The sequence below is a fragment of the Lynx canadensis genome, chromosome C2 (genome assembly GCF_007474595.2).
Source record: "Lynx canadensis isolate LIC74 chromosome C2, mLynCan4.pri.v2, whole genome shotgun sequence".
Taxonomy (NCBI): domain Eukaryota; kingdom Metazoa; phylum Chordata; class Mammalia; order Carnivora; family Felidae; genus Lynx; species Lynx canadensis.
The window spans coordinates 82926570-82954311 of record NC_044311.2 but is presented as its reverse complement, the minus strand read 5'-3'; the positions used below and the strand labels follow the sequence as shown (position 1 = coordinate 82954311).

Genomic DNA, 27742 nt, shown 5'->3' with positions numbered 1-27742 from the left:
ATGGCAGATGCTAAGACTGGAGAGGAGAAGCGTGAATCTGTGCAGGATATCAATGCAGAGAAAAGAGTAAGGAAGAAATTCAGTATTGAAGAGGGATCAAGGTAGAGTATGAAACTATGAGATTGGGGATCAGAGAGAGAAATTGTATAGAGAATAGGTAAGAATCAAATGAAGTGGGGAGAGACTGAAAGGAATCCTGAACGGTTGGCCTGGGTTTAAGTGGTGTTCCAACATTCCTTGTTATCTGGATTGAAATGGGCAGGTATTCTTAATTTTTTAGGACAAGGCAAGAGTGAATAGGTATTTGAAATGTGAAATAGAACTGGTCACATAGTGGCTTGTACAATGCCAGAACAAAAACATCAGTTGTTTTTCGTTGCAAATTCTACTAAAAGAATGAGTGATCAAAAGTAATTTTGGAGCCCTATCAAAGGTCGTATTCATATTCCAGTGAAATCCAGGTCAGCTGAAGTTGAATACACTTAAGATTTGGAAAGATTTTGGGGCGCCTGGGTGGCTTGGTCGGTTGAGCGTCCGACTTCAGCTCAGGTCATGATCTCACAGTCTGTGAGTTCGGGCCCCACGTCGGGCTCTGTGCTGACAGCTCAGGGCCTGGAGCCTGTTTCAGATTCTGTGTCTCCCTCTCTCTCTGCTCCTCCCATGTTCATGCTCTGTCTCTCTCTGTCTCAAAAATAAATAAACGTTAAAAAAAAAAAAAAAGATTTGGAAAGATTTTTTTAACTTTTTTTGTTTGTTTATTTTTGTAGGATTTGGAAAGGTTCTGTATAATAAATGTGGAAAATAAACATAAAAATAAAGCATTTCACATATCTATATACATGATGCACATGTGGAGATGTTTCTATTTCATCAACAAATATTTCTACAAGTCTTGCTATGTACCTACATTGAACTGATTGCTCAGGATAATAGATATGAACACAATTTATGAGATGCAATATGACTGTTTAATCTTTCAAAGATGGAAAAAATCCTCCTTTTTATACTTGTTCATTGCTCTGCTTTAATTAGATGCACTGGATTAAGGTAATCCAGGATTTTATCACCTTTAGCTCTGAAGTCTATTCGTCTCCACTACACATTAGATTTATTGTCGTTGTGAACCCACTTGCTTTTTAACCTCAGATCCTCTTCTGAATGTCTGTGACTGCCCGAGTGTTTGCTGAAAGCTTTAGCTAATGTTTTTAAAGTTTATTTGTTTATTTATTTTGAGAGAGACAGCAAGTGGGAGAGGGGCAGAGAGAGGGGGTCAGAGGATCTGAAGCGGGCTCTGTGCTGACAGCAGAGAGTGTGAGGCAGGGCTTGAACTCACAAACTTTGAAATCATGACCTGAGCCAATGTTAGACACTTAACAGAGGCCCCTAGATAATTTTTTTTAAACAAGTATGTATGTGTAATTTGTTTTAGCTATGGTGGAAGTAATATATGCAGAATAAAGCTTAACTTATAGCCTAGGGCCCTGGATGCTGCAGCAGATATAAACTTCTATGACAAAAACACAGAATTAAGTGTCTAGTTACATGATTGATTGTATTTTTCTTGCTATAAATAAAAACTGAAGAAGAATAATGAGTTGGAATTTTTGTAAATTCTGAAAGCTTACAACATGCTTCCACATCCTTTGTCTTACTTTCCTTAAAATAATTTATAGTTGCATATGTAAAATTCAAAGATTAATCACTTACCTAAAGTCTCACATCGAGTAGGTATGGATCCAGAAGCAAAATTCTGACTTTCTTATTCTAACTAGCTGGACATTTCATTTCTCATTACACAATTGGGGCACCTGGGTGGTTGGGTAGGTTAAGTGTCTGATTCTTGATTTCGGCTCAGATCATGATCTCACGGTGTGTGGGATGGGGCCCTGTATCAGGCTCTGCACTGAAAGTGTGGAACCTGCTTGGGATTCTCTCTCTGCCTCTCTCTGCCCCTCTCCCTCTCACACTCTCTGTCTCTCTGTCTCTCTCTCACTCTCTCAAAATAAACTTAAAAAAAACTAAAAGAATGATAATAGCAACTGTATTGTAAATTTTTAAATGTACAACTTCGTATTTATGTTGAAATTATATAAATAGCATAAAGGTTGCACTTAGAATGATTGTCCAAGTTTGCTCAGTGTTCTTGTTTCCCTCACTATTTCTAGAAGTGCCTACACTAAGCTTCTGACGTTTTTTTCCACCTGAAATGTTTTGCCCTAGCCAGGTATTAGTTGCCTTATTTCTGAACTCTGACTCTGTAGCCCCCTTGGAATGACATTAAATGTGATACTCCACTTGACTTTCCGTTTCTTTTTTTTAATGTTTGTTTTTGAGAGAGATAGAGAGATAAAGAGAGGGAGAGAGAGAGGGAGAGAGCACGAGAGGGGTAGGTGCAGAAAGAGAGATACACGCAGAATTTGAAGCAGGCTCCAGGCTCTGAGCTGTCAACATAGAGCCCGATATCGGGCTTGAACTCTTGAACTGTGAGATCATGACCTGAGCCGAAGTCGGATGCTTAACCAACTGATCCACCCCGGCACCCCGACTTTTCATCTCTCATTCGGACCTGAGTGCTGTGTCTGGGATCCCCCTTCACCAGCTCAGAAGTTCAAGACCCAGTCCCTGCCTAATGCTATTCCTGGCTCATGTTCCTGCCCAATATCCTGGACTTTCACTGTTTCAAGAACAGACTTTAAACAATTGCAAAACCAAACAGAAACCTCATAGTTCATCATTTACTCAGTCAAACTGTTATTGTTAATCATGTATACAAGACAATGTAGTAATTATCTTTGATGGAAGTGGGTTTTATGAGGTTGTATGATGGCTGGTCTCAAATCAGCAGCCATCACTTCTATCTAATCTAATATCAAGATATTTCCATCTCCCCCCAAAAAAGACAAAAACAAAACAAAAACAAACATACAAAATTCCTCTCTTCTCATTTACCTGACCCCCAGCTCTTGGCAACCACTAATCTAATTTTTTTGTGTCTGGATTTGCCTATTCTGGAAATTTCATATAAATGGAATCATACAACATATGGCCTGTTCTGTCAGCTTCTTTGACCTAGCATAATGTTTTTGAGGTTCATCCATATTGTCACATGAATCAGTACTCCACTCTTTTTCGTGGCTGAATAATATCCCATTGTATGGATGTACCACATCCTGTTTATCCATTCATTCATTGATAGATATTTGAGTTGCTTCCACATTATGCATAATGCTGCTGTGAAGATCTGTGTACCAGTTTCTGTGTAGACGTGAGTGTCCATCTCTCCTAGATATGTACCTAGAAGTAGAATGGCTGGATCATATGGTGATTGCATGCTTAACTTTTTTGCAGACCTGCCAAACTGATTTCCACAGCTGCTGCATTGTTTGCATCCCCACCAGCAGTAGATGAGGGCTGTAGTTTCTTCACATCCTCACCAGTACTTTTTATGATCCATCTTTTTATTACAGCCATTGTAGCAGATGTGAAGTGGTCTTTGTCTTTCGTTTCTCTGATTCTTAAGCCAGTACGTTTACTTAAAATTGAGAGTGTCCTGGGGCGCCTGGGTGGCGCAGTCGGTTAAGCGTCCTACTTCAGCCAGGTCACGATCTCGCGGTCCGTGAGTTCGAGCCCCGCGTCGGGCTCTGGGCTGATGGCTCAGAGCCTGGAGCCTGTTTCCGATTCTGTGTCCCCCTCTCTCTCTGCCCCTCGCCCGTTCATGCTCTGTCTCTCTCTGTCCCAAAAATAAATAAACTTTGAAAAAAAAATTAAAAAAAAAAATTGAGAGTGTCCTATGGCATTATAGTGTTATTATCAATATAGTATAAATAGATATGCATATAAATATTATAAATATATGTCAATAATATATATCTATCTATATTATGTATGTGTAGATTACACATATACACATACATAATGTTTACAACCACCTTTCCATTTCCCTTCCCATCTTTGTAGTCTCACTTTTTTGCTCTGTAATTTTAGAACCATTTTAAATTAAGAAAGTGTCTTAACCATTGTCTTTTTTGTCACTGAAGGCCTTCACCAGCACCCATCGACATGTCACTGTAGTTTTCTGCAAAGGAAGCTAGGGGACTAGTCTATCACCTAGAAGGACATGATTTCACGCAGCTTTAGTCCCACATATTCCTCAGTCACTTAACTACAGGTGTAACTGCATGAAACCATTGGGGCCTTACACTTAAAGGGTTACAAGGAAGAGATTCTTCCAGCACATCACAAAGGCAGCAGGGATGATTGTGAATCTGTTTTGCATATAGGATTCTTATTTACATATAGCTAAAGAAGATGTTAGCACAATTGTTTTTCTTCTGCTTATATTAGAAGGGGAGGAATTTCTTCTCTCCATAGAATATATTTTGTCCATTTGACATGTTAGGATTTGATTTTATTGTATTGGTTATAAAATTTCATTGTAAGTCACTAAACAAGACTCGGGCAGAAAAGGTGATTTTGAGAGGCAGCGATTCTAAAAGCAATAAATGTGAGTCCTGGCATTGGTGCAGTAATTTTTTTCTTTGGTGTAACTCTGAATTAATCATATAACCTTTTGGCTATATCACTTACTAATGATGATGTTGAAATAGAAGATATTTAAGATTCCATCTTGAATTCAACTTTTATTCTATGTTTCACTGAAGATCACACAGTATAGTGGTAATATTTTTTTCTACTGCTTATCTCTGGGTGTTTTGTTTTTATACCTGAAATTTAAATTACTAAATTTAAAAAATGTTACAGAGATGAAAGGGAAAGTTACTGACATTAAGCAAAGAGGTAGTGTACTGGTGATTTAATGCAACAAGTTTTGACTGCATAGTAAATTTGTGTACATATAAGGTACACAAATGTGTACCTATGAGCCTGCAGGTGCTGTGATTGTGTTTGATTTTGATTCCCAGAGATACATTTTATATGATAAGGATCACTAAAATGTGCAATAGTCATTCTCTTAAATTTATAAAAGATTTTACTGGCACCAGATCTGGGCACAGCTTTGAATGATGTTAGCCCAATGGGTGATTCAAACCTGAATAGTTGTCTTCTGTGAAGGAAAGTTTGTCTAGAAAGGAAATCTTGGGATGCCTGGGTGGCGTGGTTGGTTAAGTGTCTAACTCTTGATTTCAGCTCAGGTCATGATCTCAGGGTTATGAGATTGAGCCCCACATCAGGCTCTGTGCTGACAGCACAAAGCCTGTTTGGGATTCTCTCTCTCAAAATAAATAAACTTTCTAAACACATCCCCAAAGGCAAGGGAATTAAAAGCAAAAGTGAATTACTGGGACCTTATGAAGATAAAAAGCTTCTGCACAGCAAAGGAAACAACCAACAAAACTAAAAGGCAACCAACGGAATGGGAAAAGATATTTGCAAATGACATATCGGACAAAGGGCTAGTATCTAAAATCTATAAAGAGCTCACCAAACTCCACACCCGAAAAACAAATAACCCAGTGAAGAAATGGGCAGAAAACATGAATAGACACTTCTCTAAAGAAGACATCCAGATGGCCAACAGGCACATGAAAAGATGTTCAGCGTCGCTCCTTATCAGGGAAATACAAATCAAAACCACACTCAGGTATCACCTCACGCCAGTCAGAGTGGCCAAAATGAACAAATCAGGAGACTATAGATGCTGGAGAGGATGTGGAGAAACGGGAACCCTCTTGCACTGTTGGTGGGAATGCAAATTGGTGCAGCCGCTCTGGAAAGCAGTGTGGAGGTTCCTCAGAAAATTAAAAATAGACCTACCCTATGACCCAGCAATAGCACTGCTAGGAATCTACCCAAGGGATACAGGAGTACTGATGCATAGGGGCACTTGTACCCCAATGTTCATAGCAGCACTCTCAACAATAGCCAAATTATGGAAAGAGCCTAAATGTCCATCAACTGATGAATGGATAAAGAAATTGTGGTTTATATACACAATGGAATACTACGTGGCAATGAGAAAAAATGAAATATGGCCTTTTGTAGCAACGTGGATGGAACTGGAGAGTGTGATGCTAAGTGAAATAAGCCATACAGAGAAAGACAGATACCATATGGTTTCACTCTTATGTGGATCCTGAGAAACTTAACAGGAACCCATGGGGGAGGGGAAGGAAAAAAAAAAAAAAAAAAAAAAAAGGACGTTAGAGTGGGAGAGAGCCAAAGCATAAGAGACTGTTAAAAACTGAGAACAAACTGAGGGTTGATGGGGGGTGGGAGGGAGGGGCGGGTGGGTGATGGGTATTGAGGAGGGCACCTTTTGGGATGAGCACTGGGTGTTGTATGGAAACCAATTTGTCAATAAACTTCATATAAAAAAAAAAAAAAAAAAAAAAAAAAATTTTTTAAAAAGAAAGGAAATCTTGCCTCTTGATTTTGTATGATGAATCTTTATAACCAAGTACTATCAGAAATTATGTGCTATTGCCTCTGATTTGTTCTTAACAGAGAACCTATATTTCAGGTTCATTGCATTTAAGCATATGCTAGTTAACTTTTTAAATCCGTCCTTTCTTTTGTATCTCCTTTTCTTCTGCAGGATGTTTTCACTCCAGAATGCAAATTTAAGGAATCTGTATTTGAAAACTACTATGTGATTTATTCTTCTACACTGTATCGTCAGCAGGAATCAGGCCGAGCATGGTTTCTAGGACTCAATAAAGAAGGTCAAATTATGAAGGGAAACAGAGTGAAGAAAACCAAGCCTTCATCACATTTTGTACCAAAACCTATTGAAGGTATGAAATGAACTTCTTTTCTTTTTAGACCCTGATCTGTGTGTTGATGACAATTTGGTTCCTTATCCCTTGCTCAGTGGAGTTTGCTTGGAATGCAACAGATCCAAACAAAGTTTCAGAAAACGCAGTGGTACCTCTTCCTTAAAAAAAAAAATCTGTTACAAATGCTTGGCATTTATTTTAAAAACTGTTTGACTATAGAAGCTAGAAAATTCCTCCAAGTAGAAAAAAAAATAGTGCTAGCTACCATTTGGCAGGTAATTTCCTTCTTTGGTGAACACAACGATTTCTCAAGCTACATTCTTGAAAAACCAATCATGCTATGATAGTGCTGTAAAGTTTGCAAAAAGCCTTTAGAAATATGTTTGTATCCTAATCTATACATCTTTCTAAACAGATCTAACAATATGATGTATTAATTTTTCTTTGTATTTTCTAAGGAAAGGAGTGTTCTATCTACTGTGATCAATAAATATTTACAATATTCAATTTTATCCTTCTCAGTTGAGGCTATAACCTCCTTTCTCATGATCATTTAATATAGTGTTCACTTATTTCAAATTGGTTGGTGGAATAAATAATTTTATGCTAGGTCACCATTTTTGGTGACTTGTTCCTTAGGTAAGATGAGATATACCATTGAGGTAAACACTTTTACTGAATTCAGCCAAGCTTTTTAATACAGCCTAAGAAAATAGCAGTGACCTAGACGTTTACCAATAACATTCCTTTCTAAAAGTCACATTATTAGTCATTAAAAGAATTAGTTCAGCCTTCTTGTCTGAGAAAATGAGGAAACTGAGGCAGTGCATTGCAATTCTGTAACTTAGCCAGGCTTTCAATGCCCTATCTACAAGATATGGTCAGGTCAAGCAGTGTAGGGTCACAATGTCTGCTGCATAGTACCTATGACTGTAACAGTCAACAAACATTTGTTCAATCGATACTGTGTTCAAAGCACTGGGGGAAAATGTCCCTGGTCCTGCTCAAAACTCTTCTCACACTTTGTACTTTTAACTACACAAAACAGAACTTTCCTTCTTATACTCCTTTTTCACTGTTTGGGGACACGTGTAGTTTTTTTGCCCAGAGGCAGAGTCCAAGCCAAGGCATTCTGACTCCAGCAAACAAGCGCTACATCTCTGTGAAGATGGATGAAATTGCTTACAGTCTGAAGTCTGAAATGGAACCTCAGCATAGCATAATAAGACCCTGGCAAATGCTTTTGAATAAATGTATTCCATTCGCTTCTCTCCTTTTTTAATCGAGAATATACTTGCTGCTTAGAAATAAAAGCCTTTTCAGATTCATGGAGCTCTTCATGTTCTAAATATTGTTGACAGACACATGAAATTGATCAGTTCTCCCATACCTAGTTTGGTTTTTATTTTAAATTGTAGTTATTTATTTTGAGAGAGTGAGACAGAGAAAGAGCAAGCGGGGGAGGGGCAGAGAGAAGGAGAGACAGAATCCCAAGCAGGCTCTGAGCTGTCAGCGCAGAGCTGGACGCAGAGCTGGAACTCACAAACTGAGATCATGACCTGAGCCGAGATCAAGAGTGGGATGCGTAATTGACCAAGCCACACAGGTGCCACCCATACCTCGTTTGTAATTTGATACCATTGTTATGATGCAAAAATAAGAATGCTTTCCCAATGATTCTTCATGCAGCTGTGCTTTATAATATCAAATGATATAATTATGTAATAACCATTCTTATCAAAGATATGTACACCGGAGGTTTTGTTAGGCATCAAGAACTGTGCAGTGAGAATTTCTTTCTCCTCACTAGGATCCCCAAACTGTTCATGCCACCACTTTATTACTACGATTACTAGTCTTACTGCATCTATGTGCAATTTATCGTTTGCTAGGCAGGTTGTATATGTTACATTCATTAAACCTCACAACAGCTTTATGTTATTACCCTCATTTTATAGATGCAGAAACTAATATTTCAATAACAAAGTTAGTGAGCCCTGTCCAATCACAGGGCTAGATAAATACAGAACTGAGACTGCAGTCTAGGAAGCCCACTGTTGAAACCTATACATCTATTCCCTGTACTCTACTGCCCTTTAATCTGAAGTAAGCCTATGGATATGCTAATACTTAGAAAAGTCAGTGATAGCAAAGCAGAAATGTTATATACCATGGCACAGCTTGAACGGTAAGCTAGCTCCAAACCATGCAAAATGGAGAAAGGTATACATGATATGATGAGATAAACTCGTATTGGTAGATAATCAGATAGGATAGTTATGGGAATGCCATGCTAAAACTAGGCAAGAAAGAATTGAGAATACATTTTTTTTTTTTTTTTGCTTAATTTTAACAGGCTCCATTTCCTACTCTGCAAAAGAAAAATTTGGAGCAGCTGATTCCTAAAGTTCTTTGACAATGGCATTCTGTGCAGTCTTTATAAGACCTTAATTGTAAACCCATGTTCCTTCATGGAACCTAGCTTAGGACTTATAAACAAAATGATTCTAAACACATTTCCTTTATTGAATTATTGAATGAAAAAAGTACAATTTTATGAGCTATTTCCATAATGGATGATTTGTGATTTTGTTTTATTTTTTGTTTTTTGTTTTTTGGGGTTTTTTTGGAAGCAGTAGGATGAAAAACATTCTAAGCCGTAACTCATTGTAAAGAAAGTCTTCGGTAAATTCTTCCATACATCGGTTATAAAGCACATAACTAGAAGACACTTTCAGAAAAGAAAGAAAATGACGGCTTCATAAGAGGCTGTCCATATTGATGGCTAACCAGAAAGGTTGTTAGTTATTTTTAGTTTTTAAAGGAATTTTTGTAAACCTGTAAACCTACCACTGTATGGTTACCAACAGAGTCCAGTACTACGGACTGTAAATGTCCTTTTAGGAAGGGAATTGGCCACTGATAGAGGAAAAGTCAGAGGAAGTTTGTTTTGTTTTTCAAATAGCTCTGTCTTTTCCCCACTTCTTGATGATGATATCATTTTGAATGTCATGATTCCCAAAATTAAACTCTACCAGTCCCAGGATCTTTAAATCCCACACTGATTACATGATAATAATTACCCACCAGCCCCTTTCCCATCATGGCCTCACTCTCCACCCTTCGTTTACAACACAGGCGGTGTTAATGAAGGGTTGCAAGGGTGTCTGTTCAGACAGATGGATGGACTTGATATTTAAACCCATTATATGTACACTTGCACGTCAACCTTTACTTTACGTGGGTCCCCTCCCCTGGAATTTAAGACAACAGCATAAGCTTCATGATTCCCAATTTTGCCCTTTCAGAGCATTGTTCACACGACAGATAAGTAACTCCCCCAGATTTAAATTGTCTTGGTGGTAACCTCCCCCTTTAGCTTTAGATACAGCAGCCAAATACTCATTGACAAAGAGCAAGATACAATCTCCTCCTTTTCTCCTCCCTCCTCCAAGAAGCTCATTACTCAGCTCCTGCAGGTGGTTGGCATTCAGAATCTAGTTCCTTCCTCCTGAAAACAATGTGTGCATTTCCAAAGGTTTAAGCTTCATGAACTTAATCCTGGAGAGAGAAATATGTTTCTAAAGTAAAATCAGTAAATATCAACTGAGAATCATTGCAACAGAAATATTAAACTGGAAATAAAGGAACATTTGCTGATTTCCACCAATGTATTTTCAAGTGGGGAGACAAGACTAACAGACACACACACAGGTAAAATTATCCGTTTTTCCTGTTATAACTGTTGACTTAAGCTAATAGAACCTGATTTAAGTGCCAGAAGTATAATGTAGATCAGTGTTTCCCAAACATGAGTATCTGAACCATCTGAAGTGTTCAAAAAGCTATAAATTCTCAGGCCAAGTCTCCAGAGTTGTTCTGATTTTATGATGGCAACCAGGATCAAGACTTAGTGTCCTAAACTGAATTTGGTGATTCGAGGCTTATTTGGATTAAATCTAGATGTCCAAAGGCAATTATTTAAATTTATTCAAATTATTGTGATCAGTATATTGGACTAACATAGAGTAAACTGTCACTCTGACACCATGGAATTAAATATATCAAACATGTCACATTTTGCCATTTCCTACTGCTATTAAGATGGCTGTATTTTAGTGCTGAGTTAAATTAGTATACAGAGTAAGAGGTAACACCAATTATCGCACTATGTCAACACTGAGAAAAAAATAACCTAGTAGAAATCAATTAATCAAGAATAAATGTCTAATTCTTCTGATCAAAATTTTGCCAATGATTTTCTAAGAAATTTTGAGAAAATGATTTGCCCTTTTAAACCTCAGTGATCTCTGAAGATGAAGTTGATTATAAATGCCATCTGTTTCATAGGAATAATATGAAGATTAGACATTGTAAGAAAGCTGGATATCCCAAATCTGTCAGATCAATGCAAAGTGTCTTTTTCATTTTCTCTCAGAAACTGGACATAGTGTTATTGGGTTATGTACTGGGTAAATGCTGTGAGATGTGGTATTCATAAAGGGATTAGAGACAGTGAAAGTTGAAATTTGGAGGGAAAATAATCTCTTCAAGAACTCTATAATGGGGTACCAAAGAACTGAACAAATCAGGGGTCCTAATGCTTTAGACCTCTAATTGGGAGAATACTAATAGCAAAATGATTTTGACATTTTTATTTCAATTGCCTGGAAAGAAAACTGCTGTGTTTTCCAAAATCCTCTTTTAGACCCAACCATACTAAAAGACAAAGAAAGATGGAGGAGCAAAGGGTACCGCTGATGCCCCTGATTGTTTTAATTATAGCAAAGACAATAGCTGTAATTTCTCTCTCTCTCTCTCTCTCTCTCTCTCTCTCTCTCTCTCTCTCCACCTTTTGAGTTTTGGATCCATGCCAGCCTGTGACACCTTCTTCCCCCAAACCAGTATAACTCCTTCAAAGCAGCATTTTCCTGGCTTTGAATTTAGTCTTTAATAAAACCCTCCTGCCTCTCCCTGACACATTCTTCTTCCATATCTATCTCTCTCCTGCACACAAATGTTGCTTCTGATCTCTTTACACATGAAGATATAGATCTTTGTGTTCACAATGTCTCTTAAGTCTTTATAATAAATATTTACAGTGTGCTGGGTGAGTTCCTTTGGCAATACATTGCTTCTGAACCAGCGCTTAGAATTTTTCTCCAGTTCCAAAGGGATCCCATGTGACGTTAATTAAGGTGTGAAATTGCTTCATGTTAATTGCTCACACCCTTCCATGATCTGCTATTAAGACAATTAAATATCTTTAATGGTACATTAACTGACAGAGCAATCTAACCTTTCTACTTCTTAGAAATTACAGAGGCCCAAGGAATATTCAATTAAATTGGTAGTAATAAGAAGATTAGTCATATTTCATCCTTCTTTGATAGAAACTGATGTAGGATGGGGGTTCTTTATAGAGTGTCATTTGTGAACTTTATCAGAAACTGGAGTTGTATTGCTTCCATTTGGAAATAATTTGTCAGCAACTACAATTGCCTTCCACACAGGTTTTCCAATCTCCCTTATAGAACCATACTGACCCTCAAAGATTTCCACCTAGTTCTCTCCATAATTACAACAACTCTCACTTTCTAAATAATTTTCAGGAATCCAGCAGTAATATAAGTAATAATTAGTAGCAGCTGTACTGCCTTATATGCCATTTGTGTGGCTCGTTGTTATTTTCAGCAGGCTTCCCTAAGCACAAATGATCGATCGTGTATTGATCAATTGAGTATCAATTGATAGTCACTAACACTTTGAGAGTATGAAGGTTAAGATTATCATCCCAATTTTAAACATGAGGAAACTGAGTTTAAGAGAGGTTAACTAGCTCACCCAGGTTCGTATAGTTAGAAAGAGGCAAAACTATGACCACAGCTGTTATCTATCAAAGACTGCCAGAGGATCCCATAAGCTGCTGGAGGCTTGACCAATGGGTATATAACATACAGGCAACAGTGACTTGGCAAGTGATTTCAGTGGTGTAGCAGAATAAGCCTAATTAGAGTGGATTCAAGTTATCACAGGAGGTAAAGAAAAGAAGAAAGTAATATTAAGTCACACTTTGGAGGAGCTCTGCTGTAAAAGAGAAGCAGAGAAATAGGAAGCAGTAGCTGAAGAGAAATATGCAAGTTACAGTGGGGTTTATTGGCTTGTTTGCTTAGAGCTATTACACCATATTTATAGATTGATGGGAACATGTGGGGAGAAGTGACTTTGGGCATTAGAGGAGAGATGGTCACTGAATTATACTGACCAAAGGGAGTGGGCTCCAGCATGGAAGTGGCAAGTGGAGGGCCAACTTTAGACAGGTGCAGAGAGGGTTCAAGCTCTGTAACAAGCAGGGAGCCAGAACACGTGTGAGCAGATATATGCAGGTGGGTCGTTTTCATGGTGGAAATACAAACACTTCTTCTTCTTCTTTCTACGTGAAATGCAAAACAAGGTGGTTTACTGATAAAAAAAAAAAAGGAGGAAGGAAGGGAAACGTGAAGGAGAGAGAGGGAGAGGAAGGAGAGAGAAAGTCAAGAAAAGAAAGAAGACAGGCCTATTGCCTGAGTCTGAGGAGAGTTTGAGGAGTTAAGTGAAGGGATGTAATATCCCGTGGGAAGAATGGGAGAGGAAATTGGCAAGAGAAATGCGGTAGGGTTCCAGGAAGTGCTGAGCACCCCCATGAGGACTGGGATCAAGATCTTGACTTGAGACCAGTCAAGAAAGATTTATGTGTTTGTTTTTTCTCAGACATATTAAACTATCTGACTGTAAGCCTAAAGCAGGAACCCTAGAGCTAATCACACACGAGTTTTAATGCTGATTCTGCCCTATGGTGTCCTGCAATACTTCCAGCAAACTACCCTTTCTGTTCTCTAGTTTCCTCAGTTGCAAAGCTAACCAATGAAAGTATCTCTCTTTTGGGTGTTTAAAAATAATCATAGTGTATATAAGGTGCAGATATATATTAAGTATATCTTATACTTAATATTATACTTATAATATTAAGATCTAATATTAAGTATATCTTAATATTATATTAAGATATAATATTAAGTACTCAATTAGTATTAGCTATGGTTGTGAGGACACTGCTTAGGAGGAGAGGACCCACTGGATGGTAACTGCGTCTGGTTTATTACAGTTGTCTGATTTATAAATAATGGCAACTTTTGAGATTCCACTTTTTTCATACTTTTAAGAAAGGCATTATTTTGGTTTGTTTCCCAAGAAAGGTTTGTAACTGATATAAATGTGACTCTTGAATGTTAAAAATTACAAACGGAATCTGAGCTAGTAAAGTGGCAGAGAACGCTTGCATATTTCTGATAACTGCATTTGCAACAAAGGTACCCATGAAAAGAATATAATAGAAGAATAGTAATTGGAAACCATGTCCTGGAAATCCTGTACCTAATCTTATAAAGAGGAGATGTGTTTTATTTTTGACAAGATTTCAATGCTCAGTGATATATATTAGATCTCTCTCCTTTCTTGCATTTAAAAGTAAAGCAAAAAAGAAATTAATAAAACAAATATTATGTAGTATTCTAAAGTTGGTAGCTTATGGTCTTGTTATGACCAAGTGTAGCATCTTATTTATGATAGCAGGACTGCGTGGCTTTCTACAGAAATATAGCCAGTGTATCTCAGGTGGCTGTCAAAATGACAGACTTCACCAGGCCAAGTCACAACGTGACATCATACAGGTGTGATCTGTTCACATTAATAAATTGAACTGGGAATTTCTAGTGATTTCTGTGTCTTAAAGTAATGCATGATATGGGCTCTGCTATTAGAAACTTTGTGTGTCCTCGTGTCTGCACATGAGGAAGAATATTCTCTCACCAAATCCCTCTACCTCATTTTTACTCTGAAAGCTACAGTGAATCCTTCTGCTTCAGTGTACTATGGATCAAGAAAAGTCAAAACATGAATAAAAGGAGACACCCAAAAGAAGGAGAAGAGACGGGAGAAGGGTGGTGGGGAGGGGAAGAAAAGAAAAAAATCGAAACATATATCAAAATGGAGGGAAAAGAGAAAGAAAACTGAAATGAAGAAAGAGTGCTAAAGAATGAAACAGATATGCTTCCCTTTTCAGAACATTATCTCCTTTTACCATTTATCCAAAACTATTATGATACCACATGTGTTAGAGGAATAATGATATGTATCTCAAAAACATCCTGTGGGATAAAAAAGAGCAAGTATTCTTTTTTATCCTGCTTTAAAGAAGAAAGAGGGCATGGAATGCGATCAAGAACCAACCAGAAGTGCCAGGTGAAACAGAAGCAGTGTTGTTAATCAGGCATTGTATCATCAGGCACTGAACATTCTTGATAGCTGGATATTGAGACTCTGTTGAAAAAATAGTATAAAGTGAAATCAGAAGGAAACACAGTTGGAAATAAGTTCCATGCCAAATGGTAGCCATTAAATCATACCCACTGAAAATAAACTCTGTATCACAAGTGTAGTCCACAGAGTCTTGGATGACACATGGGTAGATAATAACATCTCAAGTTGCCTAAATCAGAGAACTGTGTCCAATGGTTAAATGGGCATTGGCACTGAATCTGAGTTTCTGAGAACTGTGATTGGGGAGCTGGGAAAACAAGAAATACAGGGAGTTGGATTTTTTGTTTGTTTGTTTCACTTTATTCCCAGGCTGGAAATTATTCCTCACCAAGAGTAGCTGAAGTGGGCCAAATGCATACAACAGAGGGCACCAGAAGAATCTATTCAAGAACAAAGAGGTGTTTAAAACATCGTAGAGCTTCCTAAAGCAAAATAAATCTATTTCTAATGAAATAATAGCTTATTGTAATAGAAAGTGATGGAAAAGCACTCCCCCGTAAATATCATTGTACTTTGAAATAATGCAAATTGAGAGATCAGAGGTCATTTCAATTACTAATAATGACCTGATTATCAGGAAGAGAAAAACTTAATCTTACATAATGCAGGGATTATTTAGGAAGACAATTCTGTAGCTGCAGAAAGAACTATTTGAAAATCAGGACCTAGCTGTTTTCCTAGACATGCTTCTTAAATATTTCCCACAATAGAGGCACCTGGATGGCTCAGTTGAGCGTCCAACTCTTGGTTTCAGCTCAGGTCATGATCTCATGGTTCATGAGTTCAAGCTCCATGTTGGGCTCTGTGCTGACAGCGTGGAGTCTGCTTGGGATTCTCTCTCTCCCTCTCTCTTGGCCCCTCCCCTACCCCCCCACAAAAACCCAAAAACCTAAAACACATTTTTTAATAAAAAGATAAAGATTCCCCACAATTTCTTAGGAGTATATGTTTGGAAATTAATACCAGAACTCCAAATTCTAGTACTAGTAGCTATATAAAATTATTTTTTTTATTGTAAATATATGTGATGCTCATATATGGGGTTAGTACCTCTTGATTTGTTATTTTTTGTTTGGTTAGTCTTCTTAAGTGCTACATTAAGTTCCCCACAAAACAAAAGGATAACCCTTCTTAACATGTTAGTTAGCTTGACCAAGTGAACCCCACCTTTCAATTGCAGTCAAAATTATGGTACTTGGAGTATATCAGATATTGTGCATGTTAGATAAGCAGCAGGTCTCACATGTAATGGTGCCTCAGCTAGGTTTATTTCTAAGAACTTAACAATTGTGTTTGCAAGATAGCAGAACTCATGAAAGTTTCAGATGCTGCCAACCATTTCTTATAGAATCTGTGCAGTAAGATGCAGTTTGATTGATTCTTTCTGACTAATCTGACTGGCTGTATTCAGGCCATATAAACATAGTTAGACATTTTTCCAGATAATGAGATTGAATAAATAGATTTTTCCCTATAAACTCCTGTATTTGATGGACATATATTTTTTTTTCAACGTTTATTTATTTTTTGGGGGACAGAGAGAGACAGAGCATGAACGGGGGAGGGGCAGAGAGAGAGGGAGACACAGAATCGGAAACAGGCTTCAGGCTCTGAGCCATCAGCCCAGAGCCTGACGCGGGGCTCGAACTCACGGACCGCGAGATCGTGACCTGGCTGAAGTCGGACGCTTAACCGACTGCGCCACCCAGGCGCCCCTTTTAACTCTTCATTCACTATCAAATTGAAGCTGACAGATATCAGGATAATGGTTTAAATCTAGCGTCGAATTCCATAATTCTGACACAAGTTAACCCTGCCAGGTTTAACCCTCCCACTTCTCTATCTTACCCCATTCTTCAACCAGTCACTTTTTCTTACATTACCTGCACTTCGTTTCCTCACTCTTCTTCAGTAGCCTGGCCATATCTCTAACTCCTCTGCATCAAGGCTAAATCAACATCAGATAGCTATTGTGATGTCCTAATTTCCATTCAACTCTCTACCCTGGCTCTGAACAGCCTGTGATTTGTGTGCATGTCTGTGCTCTCCTTCTTCACCCTGAGCTCCATGAGGGCAGGAATCAAGAGGTCATTTCTTGCAGTTGCCAAGGAATTTAGCAGAGCTCCCAGCACAAATTAAATGTGCACCCGTTTATAGAATAAATGAGCAAATCAATGCTTGAACAAATGCATCTTTAGATATTTGTTCACAAAAGAGTAACTGGAATTGGAGGAGGGAAAAGAAAATGAAAAATCCATATTGAATGAAAGTGATACAACATTAGTTAAGCCAAGTTCATCCTACCAAAGGCATCCAAGATACTCTGCCTCTACCAAGTCTACATATGAATCTCGGGTCCAGTCGGGTCAGAAAATGTTCTCCACTGTCCTCCTGTTGATCAGTAATTTAGAGCGTTAGCTCCAGTCAGGACACCTGTAGAGAACAACAAACTCTTCTAAGATAGAAATGTCTAACAGAAATATCATATGAACTACATGGGTAATTTAAATTATCTGGTATTCACATTTGAAAAATAAAAACAAGCATGTGATGTAAATTTTAATAGTATATTCAACCCAAAATATCCAAGATATCATGTACTCAGTATGTAATCACTTTAAGACATTACTACTGAGATATTTATTCTTTTTGTGTGGTCTTTATTTTTTTTTTAATTTTTTTTAACGTTTATTTATTTTTGAGACAGAGAGAGACAGAGCATGAACGGGGGAGGGTCAGAGAGAGAGGGAGACACAGAATCTGAAACAGGCTCCAGGCTCTGAGCGGTCAGCACAGAGCCTGACACAGGGCTCAAACTCACGGAGTGTGAGATCGTGACCTGAGCCGAAGTCAGCCGCCCAACCGACTGAGCCACCCAGGCGCCCCTTGTGTGGTCTTTAAATTTGGTGTTTGTTTTATACTTGCAGCACATCTGAATTGGGAATAACCACATTTAATGCTTAGTGACCACATATACCAAATGGATAGTATATTAGGCAGTGCAGTTCTAGGGTATTCTCATCAGATTTTCCTCTTACCAACTCTATAACCCCTCAGTTATATCTCAATTCTCTCTGTCTTGCTGTGCTTCTAAGACTAATACTTTTGACTATTAGGGAATTGTTGACTCTTCCTATGCAAATAGAACATTTCTGGCTTTAATAGTCATCTCTTTGTGTATAGCTTACACTCGTTATTTGTGTGTGTGTGTGTGTGTGTGTGTCTGTGTGATTTTTTAAAGTATGTATAATTATTAACTGTGTTAAATAGACACAACATAAAATTTACCATTTTAGCCAAAGTAAGTGTACATTTCAGAGCCATTAAGTAATTCACATTGTACTTGTACACGTTACCATTCTCCCTTCCCCCAGCTCCAGGAAACCACTATTCTCCTTCCTGTCTCTATGACTACTTTAGATATCCTATGTTAATGGAATCATAAAATATTTGTTCTTTTGTGTCTAGTTTACTTCACTTAGCATAATGTCCTCAAGATTCATCCATTCTTGTGTCAAATTTCCTTCCTTTTTAAGGTTAAACAATATTGTATGGTATGTATGTACTACATTTTGTTTATCATTCATCCATTGGTAGATATTTTGGTTACTCCTGCCTTTTGACTATTGTAAATAATACTACTCTGAACTCAGTGTGCAAATACCTGTTCACATCCCTGTTTTCATTTATTTTGGGTATATTGAGAGGTGGAATTTCTGGATCATATGATAACTCTATGTTTAATTTTTTGAGGAATCATCATATCATTGTCCATAGTGGCTTTACATTTTACATCTCTACCAGAAATGTACAGTGTTTTCAGTTTCTTCACATACTCACCAACACTGGTTATTTTGTTTTTGTCTTCATTTTTGATAATAGCCATCCTATTACATAGGATTCATCCTATAGTGACATTTGTTTTCATTAACCTTTTTTGGATGACATTAAGAATATTTAGTAGAGGTAAGGCCAACTTGGATCTCAATTAATATATGGATATAATTTAAACGTTGTCTGATATAAGATAATCTTTTGTTGCATTTTTTGATGAATTGCTCTTCTGCTTTTGTTAAGAACTCTTGATTAGGATTTTGAAGCCTTACATTCTCATCCTGGCTTTGCTGCTACTCACCATCTGACTTTAGGAAAGTTGCTTAGTTTCCTTTATATTTAAAAATGTGGATAAGAATTTCTCACTTTATTCATAAGGTTAATATGATTATCAAATGAGTTAGTCAATTTAAAATGGCTTTGAAAAATCTTGAATAATAGATTCATTTAAGGGATTAAAAGTTTATTTACGAGATTACCATTGTGATTACGTTGTACATCAATGTGATGGGTTTTACATTTTGCACATCTAATGCACTTTATAGAACAGTTATTCCTTCTGTTCTCTTCGTGTACTCTGTGTCATCTTTTAATTGTGTGCCATTTAGAATAGTACAGTTATGGAGTGTTGATACAACTACCCAAGGGAGCTATATTACTGGGGAGAAATGTTTTGTCCTTTCTTTGCTTTCTAATTGGATCGTGTTCTTTTAACTACATTTTCATTCAAAATTTGATTGAGATTTGTACCCCTTGATTTGTCAGCTTCTTGAGTTAGACAGTATTACAGACATCCCAGAGTCTATCAATAATAATGAAAATGAAAGCCCAAGAAACTAATCTTGTTTGACAAAGTTTTTGCTCTCTTTGATTATACTCGCTTGTAATTCCTTGATTGACTCAAGTTTGTTTTCTTTAAAGAAACAATTCTTTCTTTAAACAGAAATACAGAAATTCAAATATTTATTTGACTAACTGAAGGGGGATTTTCAGCAAACTGAGTAACCCACTATTTACTCTTCATTTTCCAACTAAGATATATGGACTAGTTTTTTCAAAACCCAGAATTTTATTTTTCCATTTAATGAAAATACTGGAAAGTTAGTGAGTAGGCCTGGAAGAAGAGCAACTTACATGCTCTGCTATGGTACTAATGAGTTTTGTTCTTTTTGAAACACTGACAATTTTCAGATGCCAATTTTAAAAAACCTCTTTAAGGACTTGATACCAGGATGGCCAGCAGGGTTTAGTTATTGGGAAAGTTGTCTACAGTGGTAATTGTAATGGCAACATTTCACATTGTCATAATTGAAGTATTTTATGTATTAGTGAGAAATAGCAAAAAAGAAAAGAAAAAGAAAAAAAAGCAAAAGAAAAAGCAAAAGAAAAGATAACAAGTAAAAACAAATGCCCTGGGAAGAATCTAGAACATAAGAACATAAGGAAACTAAAAACTAAGTAGTAAAATAAGAAATTTAGCTATAAAATTATTTTTAAAAATGTATTCTTTTTTAAATCAGAAGTAACATCCTTCATGTACCTTTAAGTTGGGAGTTTAAGAAATTTGCAGGTCAGAGACGCCTGGGCGGCTCAGTTGGTTAAGCGTCCGACTTGGGCTCAGGTCATGATCTCACAGTTTGTGGGTTTGAGCCCCGTGTCTGGCTGTGCTGACAGCTCAGAGCCTGGAGACTGCTTCAGATTCTGTGTCTCCCTCTTTCTCTACCCCTCCCCCTCTCACACTCTGTCTCTCTCTCTCTCAAAAATAAAACATTAAAAAAAATTTCAAAGAAATAAATAAAAAAGAAATTTGCAGGTCAAAATATATTGATTATGTATATTTTTTAAAAGGTAATTTTTGTCATTCTTTGAGACTCTGATTTAGCAGCTTGTAGTCAGTCCTGGGGATGTATTGGTTTTTATAGTTGACTCACTGGCAAAGTAGGAAAAGCTGTGTTTATGGCATCATATGAATAGCTTTCTGATGGAATCACTTCATTACTTCTGAGTTCCCTGTGCACTTACTTCCCTGTGCAAATATCTATATTTGCATATATAAATGTATGCTTTAATTTTGGAGATTTTAACACTTTCTCTGTAACAGAAATATAGGTAAGTGACATTAGACTTGAGGAATTACAACATTTCAATAGGATCTTCCACATGGATCTTCTGTCTTTTGGAAAAGAAAGTAGAAACTTAAATTATCTAATGGCATCATCTGAAAATTACAGAATTATTTCTGAATTCATTTACTCTGTGCAACTTTGCTACGTAAGCCAGAGGTCTTTTGGGATGTTGGAGAAGCCATTTAGTAAAATAATTGAAATACTTTAAAATCTCATTTAAAATATGTATGTAAAAAAATATATATGTAATAATTTTGCATGATATATTTAGCAAAAATAGTTTATATATCCCTTTTGTACTACCTGAAGTGAGGTTCAGTTTGCCAAGATCAGCATCATCTGGGAGGTTATTAAAAATGTAGAGGGGCACCTGGGTGGCTCAGTCAGTTAAGCGTCTGACTCTTGGTTATGGCTCGGGTCATATCTCACGGTTCTCTGGTTTGCGCCCCGCATGAGGCTCCGTGCTAAAAGCATGGAGCCTGCTTGGGATTCTCTCTCTGCCCCTCCCCTGCTTGTGCTCTCTCTTTCTCTCAAAATAAATTTTAAAACATGTAGAATCTCAAGTCCACAAAAATGTGTATCAAAATCTCCATTTTAACAATATCCTTGAATGTTTCAAAAGCACGTTATTGTTTAAGGAGCTCTACCACTGAGATGTTGCAAAAAAACCTGTCTCCTCTTCACTGAACTAGTGTAATGAGACCATTTCTTATGTCTTAACTCTCTTAATCTAGTTTTGAATTTAGAATACCTTTAGCCAAAAAAAAAATTATCACTGTGTTCTCTGAAATCTGTTATTCAATATTTTCATGAAGAGATCAGCTCCTTCATTCTCTTAAACATCTTTGGACACTTCCTATATTCCCAACATTTAATCCTCATAAAAATTCAGTTTTTCAGTGATGAAAATGTGTCCAAGTTAACAGAGCTGGCAAGTGACTGAGTAGGGACATGGACCCAGGTAGTGTGGCTCCCAAATTGGTGCTCTCTCTTTTTTTTTAATTTTATTTAATTTTATTTTTTTTAATTTACATCCAAGTTAGTTAGCATATAGTGCAACAATGATTTCAGGGGTAGATTCCTTGATGCCCCTTACCTGTTTAGCCCATCCCCCCTCCCACAACCCCTCCAGTAACCCTCTGTTTGTTCTCCATATTTAAGAGTCTCTTATGTTTCGTCCCCCTCCTTGTTTTTATATTATTTTTGCTTCCCTTTCAAATTTGTGCCCTTAATCACTGCATGACATCCAGTCAGTCATAACCATGCTCAGCTCTCCTGCATCATGGCAAAACCCAAGGGAGGAAGCTATTTGATTGGTAATAATATTCAGATTACCAAAGCATTGCAGCGATGGTTTAATGGATGGAGGGACTTAACTCTTTGTTCCTAAATCAAGGATAAAAATAATTCCCGATATTTGAATGAAATACTTCATGTGCTTGTATATAGTCACATATGTCTATTTCACAACAATATAATGAATGTTGTAATGTATTCCTTATGCTGATAGATCCTGTCTTACAAGAATAAGAACTGAATTCTTATGCATTGAAAAAAAATATTCTTTTTATGCAATAATCTAGCAACAGCCATGATAATTCACAGATGACTAACCTTTGGAGCCAGACAAAACAATAGAGGAGAGAGAAACTGTCTTATGTAGATGTGAACTAAAATTTCACAGTTGCATATTCAAACTTGAAGCAATTGGGAAAATGGCGTTGTTGATTTATTTCTCTGCCTTCCCTCCTATTATCACCTCTTATGTAGGGTGCCCTGAAAATTGGTGCAAAATATTTCAATTTGATATAACAATGTCATATTTCTTGTAGTAAGGTAAAGATTAGGAGCATGTATATAAGGATTTTTTTTCCTGTGCAAACTAGATTGCAGACTAAGGACTAAGAAAATATCTATTTCTATCCTTTTAATGTTATGCTTGCAATGTCTCCTCTAACGCTAGATGAAAATCCTGTTATATAGGTTAGCAGACAGGTAAGACTCAAGCCTTATCTGTAAGAGAGCAGAAACCACTCTATGTCCACAGTTCAAGAAGACTTAAAAGGTTATGACTGATAAAACTAGTAGAGGGTCATTTATATCCACTAAATATGTTATCCAGTTAAAACTAGTTTTTACACAGGAGAGAAGAGCTCGTGGTGAGAGTGAAGAATATTGTGAAATTAAATTTGAGATGTTTATGGAATCCAAATTGATGTCTACTATTGTAATAAGTAATTGATGTAATTTTGCTTTTCAGTGTGTATGTACAGAGAGCCATCGCTACATGAAATTGGAGAAAAACAAGGGCGTTCGAGGAAAAGTTCTGGAACACCAACCATGAATGGAGGCAAAGTCGTGAATCAAGATTCAACATAGCTGAGAACTCTTCCCTTTGTCCCTCTCTCATCCCTTCCCTTTATCCCCTCCCCTTTACCCATTTCCTTCCAATAAATCCACCCAAGGAGAGGAAAATAAAATGGCAACCCAGGACCTAGTGACTAAGATTCTGCACTCAAAATCTTCCTTTGTGTAGGACAAAGAAATTGAACCAAAGCTTGCCTGTTGCAGTTTGGTAGAAAATGCACATGCACAAAATATTAGCACACATAAAATCAAGGGAAAAAATAAATCAAGATGCCACAACATTGTGTTGTTATTAATAAAAGGCCAATTATAATGAAGACATAGCTATAATAAATGTGAAATAAAGTTATTATCTTAAAGACAAGGGTTTTGGAGAATTTAACTTAGAAATCAATGTAATACCCTAAATAACTTAAACTTTGGATAATGCTGTGATGTGTGCTGTGTTTTGAATTTGAATTTTCTTTGGGCATCTGGAATTGACACATAATTACATACTGTTTCCAGGATTTTTTTTTTATCATGATATTGAACATGTACAAATTATAGATTCTTCTAACACCTGTATGGTATAAGCCAGGAATCATTTAAAAGTTTAAAATTTTATTCTTGAAGTTGTTACTTAAGATTGTTTCATGCAAAGGATAGACTTCTGTTGAACTTAATGGTATTAGCTGATATCATTCCTTCATAAAAAAGAATTTCAGATTCACCTAGGAGATTATCATATTTTTATCAAAGGGATTAGTCTAGGATCTCATTTTTTTTTTTTTTAGTCATTTAGAAAAATAAAATGTGTTCTAAGGCTGAAATAACTTTTGGGAATTCTGTGTCATTGCCATGTCTGGGCAGTGATGAATAAGTTATATGCTCTTATCATTTGGTCTGATTGTTTACATTGTACACACATTTGAGAGTAGAGGTGCATGTCTAGCTGTATTAGAGAGTTTTGTACCATCTCTTGCAGCAGGAAAGAAAGAAAAGGAGTTTTGCATGAGGAAATAAGTTTTAGGAAATTGGTCAAAGCAAATTGTAGTTGCCTTTGAAACTTACTAGAGTTTTACGTATGTAATATTTTCCAAACTTCACCAAGAAATTGGGAGGCATGGCTGTGAAATTCCTAACCTAATATCTTATGAAGCCAGTGGTTTGCTTGTTGCTGTATATCCTTGTTAATAAGTCTAGTTGACAATAAATCTGTCTCCTAGAACACAGAAAGGAACTTGATACACTGAGTTTTCAAGGGGCATAGAGAAACAATATGGAATTAACAGTTATGGTTCCAAAAGCATCAAAAAGAAAAAAAAAAAGAACTCAGTGTAAGGACTAGGCAATACTAAAGTATTAGAAAAATATTAGGGAAGAAATGAACATTATATGATCGCCTTGGAAAAAAAATAGATCTACATAGTCCTACAAATCAGGATGGTGTAGAGACATCCAAATTCAAACAAAACAGAATGTTAAAAATGTATGCAGAATTATGGATATTATCAATGAGAAGACGTAGCATGTTACTTCTCCTATAGCTCTACTGTCCAGCATGTATTATTCCAAATATGATTCCCTAAAATATATACACTTTGCAGAAGCTCTAGGCCTTCACTTAAATGACCTTGCCATTGGTTGCTGTATTCTTTCAAAGTCAATGTAGTTCCCCTCACTCTACACAATCATTATTCTTTAATAGTGGTTTGTGTCCTTCACCAAGTACTTAATTTATGTTATCAGGAGGTTAGCAGCAAATGAAATGGAGGAATTTGCCTTATCGGTTGTAAAGAATAAAAGTTATGCATCTAGGCACCTCGGCAAGGATTTTGAACACACCTTTGCAAAAGATATTTGTTTAACAAAATATTTTGAAAGTAACAAATAAAGACATTTAAATTAAAAAAAAAAGAATGTTGCTCTTCTAGGAAAAGAACACACTTGTAAAAAACTTACAAATCTGGTTGTATTTCTCCTTGTCACTCTTGATTCAACTTGCTTTTAAACACACCTGTCACTTCTAGGACCAAACAAACCCCAAGCACAAAGCCTTGTTTTCTTTGAAAAAATTCAAAAAGAGTCTTCTACAAAATGGGTCACAGGCTCATTTAGCATGAAATTACTTGAGCTTTTATGGTGATACACACACACACACACACACCCCACAAACTCATCAGTAACACAATTGACAGTTTCACAAAGTGTTATAAATTACACTGATGATTTCATTACAATATATTTAGTCTGGTTAAATATTAAGAAAAATATGATGGCGATATGAACTGCAACACAAATCCTCCCTCTATTTTCAATGGCTGCCCATCATTTATCATCTAGATTCGTATTTGTCTTCTTCCTCGTAGCAGTTAAGAAGCAGGAGTCCAACCACCTGGTTTCTATATTGTTTTTTTTTTTTTTTCATATCATTTAAGCAAATGTTGACCACAGTAACTGTTCAGAAATTAGCTTTGCCTTATTTACAATTAATTTTGAAGAATTAACTGGAAAGCTCACCTTTCTTTTACATATTAACTTGACAAAACCTGTAGTTGAGAGCATAGGGTGAACGTTTGCTTAACTGCTGCTTACGTTTTAGGTACATAAAACCTTTAATAGAAAAAATCAGTATTCACGGTCTTAGTTTTTTTTTTTTAATTACCAAATACAAACATATAATTATCCTATTTCTTCCAAAAATATGAGCCAGTTTAAATAGTTTGTTTTCCAGGCTTCTTCCAAGTAAAATAATTCTTTGATTTTTATCGTTCCAATTTCTGGGTCTCAATTCATTCATCTCTTAAGTTTCTATAAGTCAAATAACTCTTTTTTTTCATCCATTGGGATATTCTCAGGAAAAATATAACTTTCAGTAAAGCTTTGTAATTGACTATGTACATATAAGTTAAGATGTGTTTATTCCAAGAGTCCTCATTGTAACATGCTTCAAAATCAGTGGGCTTAAGAATGAAACCAATACTTTTGAGAATCTCAAAACAGTTCTTTGGTCAATATACTTTATTTGATTTTTAAGCTAGAAGTTTGAGGTATGGAAACAAAATGGTGCTGATGTTCCATTTGCTAATTCAGAGACTTGTGCTTCAGGAAACTGGAGGACAGCAAGCCATCCTGTACTTGATCACAGTAATAGTTTGGGTTTTGAATTTTACATATGAATTTCATAGCACATTTTTAGCCACTATGGATTGGCACAATAAAGAGACATCAATTTGATGTAAATTGTGATGCTTTATGGGCCTCATTTTAATCCAGGTAGCTTTTTAGAAGGATTCTCCAATTTAAGAAATGACACTGCTGTAGATAGGTATTATATGTATGGATGATTGTCCTGTGGTGCCACTAGCAAGAGATGAGAATATTAAGACAGAAGTAAAGAATGAAGAATGACTTATTATGTATTGGAAATTTGAAGGTCCTAATTTGGGACCAGTGATTTCTTGACAAAGAAACATAGCTACATCAACAGTAATTTTTTTAAACATGGACCCAGAAATAGCAAATCTACTATTCTACCTTCATGGCTTAGTCTACAAGGCCTTGCTCTGAGAAGGTTTCCCATGATGTTACTTAATTTCGTCTGCACAAGGTGAAACACACTCAAACATAAAAATCCCCTGCTCATTTTAATATCATAAAAGGCTGAGATTATTTCTCTGTCATAAAATTGTAAATAGCATTTTTTAACTCAGAGTCACATTTAAAACAGTGGATTGTTCTACAAATATATATGTGTATATATACATATGCTTCTGAAATAAGGATATATAGAGTTTTTATTTGACTTGTGTTCTTTAGTCATAGCTAATCAAAAAATAAAGAGGTTTGAATGCAAAACTTTATATACAAATGTATATTTCTAATGGTAATATAAATTGCCACTTTATAATAAAAAAAGGAACAGATGGAAATAATTATCAAAGCACATGCTCCTTCAGACTTAAGTGATTCTGAATTCTTCTTTGATGTAGAAGTATTTTTTTTATTTTTGAAAAGTTATCTTAAAAAGCTATACTTCCTGATCCAGATTCCATGATAAGTCATATCAGATTGAAAAGTTATGTTTGAGGGCAGGGAAAAGATGCTAAATGCAAATCTTTATTTTTCAGTATTTTTCCTTGCAGCCCAAGTTAAAAATTCAATATTTAAAATCTAAATTAAGTGAAAATTATTAATATTCAGAGATGATATATTAAGCTTCAGTAACAGAAGCAAAATGTATTAAACATACAATAGCTTTAAAATAATTTCATAATAAAAATTACATCACTAGATGTTTTATTAGTTGGAAAGAATTAATGTTTCTTTGTCTTTGCT

General features: G+C 36.3%; 1 protein-coding gene across 1 annotated transcript; it reads left to right on the top strand.

Annotated features, from left to right (window-relative positions):
• Window positions 1-27742, top strand: LOC115522873 (fibroblast growth factor 12-like). Its single transcript, XM_030328447.1, has 4 exons — window positions 1-101; window positions 3349-3523; window positions 6548-6755; window positions 23316-27742. The coding sequence occupies exons 1-4, from the start codon at window positions 1-3 to the stop codon at window positions 23432-23434; spliced, it is 603 nt and encodes a 200-aa protein (XP_030184307.1). The 3' UTR covers window positions 23435-27742.

Bases quoted from the DNA above. Each gene is read 5' to 3' on its own strand.
- LOC115522873 (XM_030328447.1), top strand. From the start codon at position 1: ATGGCAGATGCTAAGACTGGAGAGGAGAAGCGTGAATCTGTGCAGGAT. The intron at 3,524-6,547 runs GTACGTTTACTT...GTATCTCCTTTT, and splicing joins TTTCTCTGATTCTTAAGCCA to CTTCTGCAGGATGTTTTCAC. The intron at 6,756-23,315 runs GTATGAAATGAA...TTTGCTTTTCAG, and splicing joins TGTACCAAAACCTATTGAAG to TGTGTATGTACAGAGAGCCA.